At 43.6% G+C, this 10,000-nt stretch overlaps 1 protein-coding gene across 4 annotated transcripts in view; it reads left to right on the top strand.

Annotated features, from left to right (window-relative positions):
- The window catches only part of LOC143295019 (choline transporter-like protein 1), a 68,377-nt gene that overhangs the window by 19,368 nt on the left and 39,009 nt on the right, over positions 1–10,000 (top strand). For all 4 annotated transcript variants that reach the window (XM_076606555.1, XM_076606558.1, XM_076606557.1 and 1 more), the window contains exons 3-4: positions 8,558–8,659; positions 9,214–9,356. In XM_076606555.1, coding sequence (XP_076462670.1) covers positions 8,558–8,659; positions 9,214–9,356 — 245 coding nt within the window. The remainder of the gene's footprint in view (positions 1–8,557; positions 8,660–9,213; positions 9,357–10,000) is intronic.

Raw genomic sequence — 10,000 nt, 5'->3', positions numbered from 1 at the left:
TCTCTTTGTCTGTCTGTCTGTCTCTTTCTGTCTGTTTGTCTGTCTCTTTCTCTATCCTCGCCCCCCCCCGCCCCCCTCTCTCTCTCTCTCTCTCTCGACATGCTCGCATCCGTACGCCTACACACATATGCACGCGCACGCACCCTCTCAAAATCTTAAGTCCTGACATGGCCCTGACGATCAATGTACGACTGCTGGCGTTGCACAGGGCACGTGCACACACAGACACGAACCATGGCAGTATCTATCTATCTATCTAACTATCTATCTATCTATCTATCTATCTCCCTCTCTCCCTCTCTCTCACTCTCACTCCCTCTCTCTCTCCCTCCCCCTCTCTCTCTCCCTCTCCCTCCCTCCCTACCCCTCTCTCTCCCCCCTCTCTCTCCCTCCCCCTCTCTCTCTCTCCCTCCCCCCCCTCTCTCTCCCTCCCCCCCTCTCTCTCTCGCTGGACAGGACACGTGCACACACAGACCCGGATCATAACAGTCTGTGTGTGTGTGTGTGTGTGTGTGTGTGTGTGTGTGTGTGTGTGTGTGACGCATGGGATCTACGGATACCGACACAGTCAGATGATTATAAACTAAATTCACCGGCAGTGTAACATCATTTCTGCACTGTACCCACTTTTTGTATGTGTGTGGTTTTTCTTGTTATTCTTATTCATCTGTTTATTGAACTGTTTATTCATTCATTATTTATTTTTGTTCGTTAGTTTTGTTAAAGTCATTGCTGTCAATTTGTCATATCCTACACTTTTGCGCTGAGGTCGCTCCGCGTGCCGAGGTCACGTGACTGATCACGTGCAGAGACTAATCTCGTTCAGCACGCGATCTCATAAAATTCGTGATGCTGGTCATATACATTAACGTCTATTATATGTGGTGCTGTAATGTGACTATTTTCCTGAGCTGACGGCTGCGAACTAGCTGGTCACTGTGACGGAATCCTGGAGTTTTCTTTGTCTGTTGGTCTGTATTCTTTGTCCGTTGGTCTGTTTTCTTTGTCCGTTGGTCTGTTTTCTGTTTTCTTTGCCTGTTGGTCTGTATTCTGTTTTCTTTGTTGGTCTGTATTCTGTTTTCTTTGTTGGTCTGTATTCTGTTTTCTTTGTTGGTCTGTATTCTTTGTCTGTTGGTCTGTTTTCTGTTTTCTTTGTTGGTCTGTTTTCTTTGTCTGTTGGTCTGTATTCTGTTTTCTTTGTTGGTCTGTTTTCTTTTTGGTCTGTTTTCTTTGTTGGTCTGTTTTCTTTGTCTGTTAGTCTGTATTCTGTTTTCTTTGTCTGTTGGTCTGTTTTCTTTGTCTGTTGGTCTGTTTTCTTTGTCTGTTAGTCTGTATTCTGTTTTCTTTGTCTGTTGGTCTGTTTTCTTTGTTGTTCTGTGTTCTGTTTTCTTTGTTTGTTGGTCTGTTTTCTTTGTCTGTTGGTCTGTTTTCTTTGTCTGTTAGTCTGTATTATGTTTTCTTTGTCTGTTGGTCTGTTTTCTTTGTCTGTTGGTCTGTGTTCTGTTCTCTTTGTCTGTTGGTCTGTTTTCTTTGTCTGTTGGTCTGTGTTCTGTTTTCTTTGTTTGTTGGTCTGTTTTCTTTGTCTGTTGGTCTGTTTTCTTTGTCTGTTAGTCTGTATTCTGTTTTCTTTGTCTGTTGGTCTGTTTTCTTTGTCTGTTGATCTGTCTTCTGTTTTCTTTGTCTGTCGGTATGTTTTCTTTGTCTGTTTTCTGTTTTCTTTGTCTGTTGATCTGTTTTCTGTGTCTGTTGGTGTTTTCTGTTTTCTTTGTCTGTTGGTCTGTTTTCTTTGTCTGTTGGTCTGTATTCTGATTCCTTTGTCTGTAATGTTTTCTTTGTCTGTTGGTCTGTGTTCTGTTCTCTTTGTCTGTTGGTCTGTTTTCTTTGTCTGTTGATCTGTCTTCTGTTTTCTTTGTCTGTCGGTATGTTTTCTTTGTTGGTCTGTTTTCTTTGTCTGTTGGTCTGTTTTCTTTGTCTGTTAGTCTGTATTCTGTTTTCTTTGTCTGTTGGTCTGTTTTCTTTGTCTGTTGATCTGTCTTCTGTTTTCTTTGTCTGTCGGTATGTTTTCTTTGTTGATCTGTTTTCTGTTTTCTTTGTCTGTTGGTCTGTATTCTGTGTCTGTTGGTGTTTTCTGTTTTCTTTGTCTGTTGGTCTGTTTTCTTTGTCTGTTGATCTGTCTTCTGTTTTCTTTGTCTGTCGGTATGTTTTCTTTGTTGATCTGTTTTCTGTTTTCTTTGTCTGTTGGTCTGTATTCTGTTTTCTTTGTCTGTTGATGTTTTCTTTGTCTGTCAGTCTGTTTTCTGTGTATGTTGGTCTGTATTCTGTTTTCTTTGTCTGTTGGTCTGTTTTCTGTTTTCTCTGTTGGTTTGTTTTCTTTGTTGATCTGTTTTCTGTTTTCTTTGTCTGTTGGTCTGTTTTCTGTGTTGGTCTATTTTCTGTTTTCTTTGTTGGTCTGTTTTCTTTGTCTGTTGGTCTGTTTTCTGTTTTCTTTGCCACTGGGCGCTCATCATTCGTTTCCTGTGTCATTTAATCAGATTTCATGCACGCTCACATACACACTCAGACAGACATGTAACATTTTACGTGTATGACCGTTTTTTGTTGTTTTTTTGTTTGTTTGTTTGGATTTTTTTTTTTAACCACGCCATGTATGAAGCCATACTCCATTTTCGGGGTGTGTGCATGCTGGGTATGTTCTTGTTTCCATAACCCACCCAACGCTGACATGGATTACAGGATCTTTAACGTGCGTATTTGATCTTCCGCATGCATATACACACGGAGGGGGTTCAGGCACTAAGCAGGTCTGCACATATGTTGACCTGGGACATCGGAAAAATCTCCACCCTTTACCCACTAGGCGCCGTCACCGAGACTGGAACCCGGGACCCTAAGATTGAAAGTCCTATGCTTTAACCATCCGGCTATTGCGCCCGAATAGACACCGGATCTGGCCAAACGGCCGAACATGCAGCGTGGCCGGCCATTAACCACCACTAATCAGCTGTTGTCACGCTTCACATGGCTTTACGAGCCATGGTCTGCCAGTGGAAACTCATCATTAGCGCTGACACCTGGGCACCGTCCCATCCCCGTGTTGGCTGTGTTGACATGCGGGTATTAGTACCGTTACTCATTACATACATACTTACTGCCTGTCCCTTGCGCCCTCTGGCGTGCTGGGCAGCAACGAAGAAGAAAGAACCGTCACTCTTGTCTGTTCTGGGCCAGTCTCCAAATGGTACCCCCCAGGTGTGCTTCGTCACTGACAGATTAATTTTTATTCACTGAAGAGCGAGTTGAGGTTTCTGGTGGCAGCTGAGCTGAGAGAAGGGGGTGGTGGAGGGGAAAGGGAGCGAGGGGAGGTGTGTGTGGGGGGCGAGGGGGGTGAGGAGGCGTGGGGGGGGGAGGGTGAGTGAGAAAGATCGATAGACTGAAAGAGAGGGGACAGACAGACAGACAGACACACACACACACACACACACACACACACACACACACACACACACACACACACACACACAGAAGGTTGGTGGAGTGATGCAGGGGGTAAATCTATGAAATTTTAAAAAATCAAAAAAGGGACGGGAGGGGTTTTGGGGGGGGTGGGGGAGAAAAAGAGAGATGACAACAAAACTGTAAAAAGTTACGTCATAGGCCCTATTCTTCCCCCCCGCTCCCACCCCCCAGTATGTCAACATTATGTGTCTAAGTTAAGAAATGGTTGTCTTTATTTCGTTTATTTATTTTTTCTTACTTTTATGTGTCCATTGTTTTATGAAGAAATGTCATTATTCTTTTTAAGGGAGAGAGCGGGTCTTATTTTACAAAATAATTCATCATACTTTTATACGTAGCCTAGCAGGAGAAAGAGAACAGGAGAGGTTTAGAAACAGACAGACAGGCAAATACTGACAGAAAAAACCCAAACAGACAAACAAACGCCAATGAGACAGTAAAGTTTTACAACATGAAAGTTTACAACATGATTTTGACTCCGACTTTTAACACTCAAATGCACACCAGTTTTCTGACAACTATACTTATACAGACTGAGAAACAAACATGTACAGTGAGAGAAAGACCAGTGCACAGAGAAAGAGAGACACAGAGAGAGGAGGGAAGGAGGAGGAGAGAGTTCAGTTTCAGTTTCAGTTTCAGTAGCTCAAGGAGGCGTCACTGCGTTCGGACAAATCCATATACGCTACACCACATCTGCCAAGCAGATGCCTGACCAGCAGCGTAACCCAACGCGCTTAGTCAGGCCTTGAGAAAAAAAAATATATATATATAAGCTTACATAAATAAATAAATAAATAATAATTATGATATAAAAAAAAGGAGAGAAAGAAAAAACAAAAACAAAAAAACAACAACTAAATCTTAAGCAAATGAAGGAATGAACACGGTGTGTGTTTTCACATGCTGCTCTCTTGGCAAAAAAAAAAAAGAAAGAAAAAAAAAAGGGTGTGGGGTGGGGTGTGTGTGGGGGGGGGAGGGGGGGGAAGAGAAAGCAAGCCAACAAACATGTACGAAGGAATGATGTACGAAATATGCAGACAGCAAATCATAGGACTAGTGAAGAGAATACACACACACACAGACACAGACACACACACACACACACACACACACACACACACACACACAGATGGTTAAATGACTTAAACAACATGCTCATATCACCAAGTAGAAAACACGCACCAGCCAGTCCAAGATGCGACCTTTTTCATGTGTGGGCTGTCGGACAGCCTGGGTGAAGCCAAAGTGGTCAGTAGTTCTGTGGCTTTGGCAGTTGTAGGATGGAGCGGTTTGTCAACATACATCAATGATCATGTCAAACAATTAAATCATTAAGACAATAACGTCATCTCTAAATTTAAAAGGCATTGTACTAGAAAACTGATAAATTCCGAACAACACTATCTCTAATGGATGATACCAACAAACTTAACTTTAAAGGCACATGGATTTCAATTCAATTACTGACGCTTTTGACGCTTTGATGTTTTACTGTCATTGACTATACAGTCAATTCAATTACTGAGAGAGAGAGAGAGAAAGAGAGAAAGAGAGAGAAGACAAGACAAATGGTTTATTGTGCACCAGCCTCATCGGGAAGGGAGGGTGGGGGGAGGAGGGTGGGGCCAGAGTCTGTTGCGGTCGGGGTCGGGGGGTTGGGGTCGGAGGGGTATACAGAGAGAGAGGGAGAGAACACTGAACACTGACAGAGAGAGAGAGAGAGAGAGGAGGGAGAGAGAGGATCCAAGCTAGAGATACTAGACCAAGCTACAACAAAATGGAGATACTAGACCAAGCTAGAGATACTAGACCAAGCTACAACAAAATGGAGATACTAGACCAAGCTAGAGATACTAGACCAAGCTACAACAAAATGGAGATACTAGACTCAAGCTACAAAATGGAGATACCAGACCAAGCTACAACAAAATGGAGATACTAGACCAAGCTAGAGATACTAGACCAAGCTACAACAAAATGGAGATACTAGACCAAGCTAGAGATACTAGACTCAAGCTACAACAAAATGGAGATACCAGACCAAGCTAGAGATACTAGACCAAGCTACAACAAAATGGAGATACTAGACTCAAGCTACAAAATGGAGATACCAGACCAAGCTACAACAAAATGGAGATACTAGACCAAGCTACAACAAAATGGAGATACCAGACCAAGCTACAACAAAATGGAGATACTAGACCAAGCTACAACAAAATGGAGATACCAGACCAAGCTACAACAAAATGGAGATACTAGACCAAGCTACAACAAAATGGAGATACTAGACTCAAGCTACAACAAAATGGAGATACTAGACTCAAGCTACAACAAAATGGAGATACTAGACTCAAGCTACAACAAAATGGAGATACCAGACCAAGCTACAACAAAATGGAGATACCAGACCAAGCTACAACAAAATGGAGATACTAGACTCAAGCTACAACAAAGATAAGTGCAGATCTCACATTTCCCGTCGATGCCCACAGCAGTGATCCCAATTGCCCGTCGCAAAAACAAAAATAAACAAACAAAAAAAGTGCCTTAGTGTCTTTTTGAAAGATGCTACATATTAACCCTTCCTCTGCTCCATGACCCACCTTTTATTTTGTAGTGTTTAAAAATCTTTCTTTTCTTTTTTTCAGAAAAAGAACCAGGTAAAAAAAAATAAATAAATAAAATAAAATAAAATAAAATTATCGGCACTCAACTCATCTTGCCTTGTTTGAATCACTATGGCATGGACTGTCATTCAGCCAAGTGCCATGAAAATCCATCCATGGTATCTCGAAAAAATCCTTTAACAACTTCCCCTGCCAGGAGCCAGTTGCATTGCTCGTACGGAAGAGCCTATTATGGTCGTAACCCGCTACTAACTGTGTGTAGTATGGAACTGACCAATGGCGTAGTTCGGTCAACGTAGGCATTTTGTCACGTGTAACTGTCAAAAAGTTAGAAACCAAGCAATGCAACTGGCACCTGATTCTTAACCTTGACTGCCACCAGACTCTTATCCTCCGTCCATTGTATTACAGGGGCGCTATATAAATTTACATTATTATTATTATTATAAATTGTTTTACTCTTTTTTGTCACAAGAGGTTTCTCTGTGTGAAATTCATGCTGCTGTCCCCAGTGAAAGCGCGTCACTACACTAAGAGCGCCACCCTCTTTTTGGTGTATTTTTTTCTGCCTGCAATTCTATTGGTTTTCCTATTGGATTTCTCCAGCAAAATTTTGCCAGGGACAACCCTTTTGTTGCCGTTGATTCTTTTGCGTACGCAAAGTGCATGCTGCACACGGGACCTCGGATCCGAATGACTAGCGTCCAGACCACCACTCAAGGTCTAGTGGAGGGGGAGAAAATACTGGTGACAGACTGTGGGATTCAAACTAGTGCGCTCAGATTCTCTCCTTCATAGGCAGACGCGTTAGCACTTGGTCAACACTCCACACTCATTGCCTACACTTCAGCAAAATTTTTATGAAAATCTAATAATTATTTTTGATTTGCTTCCTGTATTCATTTATGTTATCTATTCTTCATTATACTTATATCTACATTTTGTTCAGTCATGGTGATAGATAGCTTGGCAGCCCGAGTCAAGCTATGAATACATGGACTGATGGAGACTGAACAAGAAATAGAAGCATTATTTTGTTCGATCGTCTCCCCTTCCAGCCCCCCCAACGGTAAATCCCCAGCTAAGCCTCCTGTGAAGGCCAGTGATCATTCTGTCAGTCACAATGTGGCACGTGCAAAGCAGCACGCTTTTTCCACTCACACGTGACAGTCACGTGCCAGTGACACGCGTAGCAGCAGGTCCGTTGGTTTTCCGACCAGAACATCCGATTTGAGAATCACCGAGTCGCAGCGGAAGCTCAGTCACTGTCGTTTGGATGCTCCAAGACAAAGGCGACTCTGCTCTCCTGAAAGTTCTCAACCAACTTTTCCATTTTTATCACGCTCTTTGGTGTGTTTTTTTTCCCTCTCCGATTTGACGAGATTGTCGAACCTGTGCATGTGTGAGTATGCGCATCGAGTTTCCCGGACGGGTGTGAAGGAGAGTTCAGTCTGGTGAAGTCAGGAACTGGTTTATTCACGTATTCGTTGATTTTTGGAATGTGTGGATCGAACGAGGGACGACAAAGCATGATCAGCAACAGAAATAGGAACACCATCGTGTCCGTGAACAAGTTCTACAATTGCCACGTTCCTTGGAAAGTTAACTTCACATAATCTGCAGTGAGCACATGAAGAAACGCATGTTGCTGTTGCTGTAATAAGATCAGGGGGAGAAAAAAAACAAAACAAGTTTGTGGTGATTTTCAACGACGTGAATCTCAGCAATGAAGGATCTTGCTGCCATCAATGTTGCCATACAATTTCTCTCGCCCACTTCTATACTGGTTCTGAAATTCAAGGTAACTGCCAGTCTGCCTCTCACTCTGGCCATAGACCATGATGGCGAATACTGGTGTCTATGTTCTGACCGACCCGTGTAGCTGAAAGAAAAAAGTTGATGAAACAACAACAACAACACACACACACACACACACACACACACACGCACGCACGCACGCACGCACGCACACACACACACACAATCAAAGCATGGCGAAGTGGTCAGCGTGACGGACTGACGATTCGAAGGTTGTGGGTTCGAGCCCCGCTGTATTGTGCTGTATTGCACTATACTGCTCTGCACTTTGTTGTACTATACTGTGCTGTGTTGTACTGTACTGTATGTTTTGCACTTTACTGTGCTGTGATCAAATGTATTGCACTGCACTGCGTACAGTAACGCTGTGTTGCACTGCACTGTCTGCACTGGACTTTACTGTAGGCTGTACTCCACTGCACTGTGTAACATTGTGTTGTACTGTACTGTCCGTTTTGCACTTTACTGTACCTTGCAATAGTGTACTGTACTGCACTGCGCAACGCTGTGTTGTACTGTACTGCCTGTACTGCACTGTACTGAACTCTGCTGCACTGTGCTGTGCTGTATTGTAAGGAGTGTTGTATCGGCAGGGTGAGCAGTCGGTGGAAGAGAAATTTGAGGGACCGACCGAAAACCGAGTGTGCCGGGATGTCTTCTTCCTACTCATCTTCATCGCCTTCTTGGGGGGCCTGGTATGTATGTCTGAGAGAAAAAAGGGTGGGTAGGTGGGGGTGACCATGAGTCCTTCACTTCTTAGAGATAGACCGACAGACAGACCGACAAACGTATACAAATCCCTCTCTGTCTTTGTCTCTGTCTCTCTGTGTATATCATAATCAGAAGACTTCATTTGTCATAAAATCACACATACATATCTGATACAACTAACGAATATAATCAATATCTATACGCTGCATACCTAGTTATTTCTGTGAAGGCACATAAACTTTTTTTTTTTCAAACACTTCATCAATGTCTTCAATACATTATTAGTCCCTGAATCCATGTATCATGCACACTCGCAAAGTCGTTACAGTAAGTAGATGCTTTCTGTCGGTATTCTCACTTGGTATGTTTCCATAATTTATAACCGTTTCTAGGAAAGCTCGCTTCGAATTTATTGATTCTATGCGTGTGTGTACGTTTGTGCTCGACCGCGTGCATGCGTGTGCATATGTGCGCGCGTGTGTGTGTCTGTATATGTGTGTGTGTGTGTGTGCGCGCGCGTGCGTGTGTGTGCCGACAGGGGTGGCTGTTCTACTACAGCATAGAGAAGGGCAACCCCAACGCACTGATCTACGGCACGGACAGCTATGGCAACGTGTGCAACCAGAAGAACAAGGCCATCCCCAGCGCCGCCAAGTCCGGCAGGGACACCACAGGGCTCAGGTTAGTAACCCCCACCCCTTACCGAAGTGGATTTTTCTATAGAATTTTGCCAGGAACAACCCTTTTGATGCCGTGGGTTCTTTTACGTGCGCTAAATGCATGTTGCACACGGGACCTCGGTTTATCGTCTCATCCGAATAACTAGCGTCCAGACCACCACTCAAGGTCTAGTGGAGGGGGAGAAAATATCGGCGGCTGAGCGCGCTCAGATTTTCTCGCTTCCTAGGCGGACGCGTTACGTCTAGGCCATCACTCCACTCCCTTGTATTGTATTGTCCTTGACGACAGGCATGTACCATCCTACATAGTGGAGCGGTGGCCCGGTGATGATGCGCACACAACTACAAAGCGAGTGTCCACTGGTTCCAGTCCCGTATTATCATTATAGTCTAGGTGTTGTTTTTTTACCTCCCCCACCTGACCTTGAGTGGTGGTCTGTGCGCTAGTCTTTCGAATGAGATGATAAACCGAGGTCATGTGTGCGCAGCATGCACTTATTAACGATGGTAAAAAGAACCTACTGCAACAGCACACACAATGATTTTTTTTATTTTAAAGTCTTCTTCTTTCTTCTTCTTTCCGTTACACGACCCAACATCGACTTTGCCGATGACTCTGTCGTGTTTCATGCATGCTGGGTATTT

Source organism: Babylonia areolata, chromosome 20, assembly GCF_041734735.1.
Source record: "Babylonia areolata isolate BAREFJ2019XMU chromosome 20, ASM4173473v1, whole genome shotgun sequence".
NCBI lineage: Eukaryota > Metazoa > Mollusca > Gastropoda > Neogastropoda > Buccinidae > Babylonia > Babylonia areolata.
The sequence above is the reverse complement of the archived record's forward strand: the minus strand, read 5'-3'. Positions and strand labels throughout refer to the sequence as shown.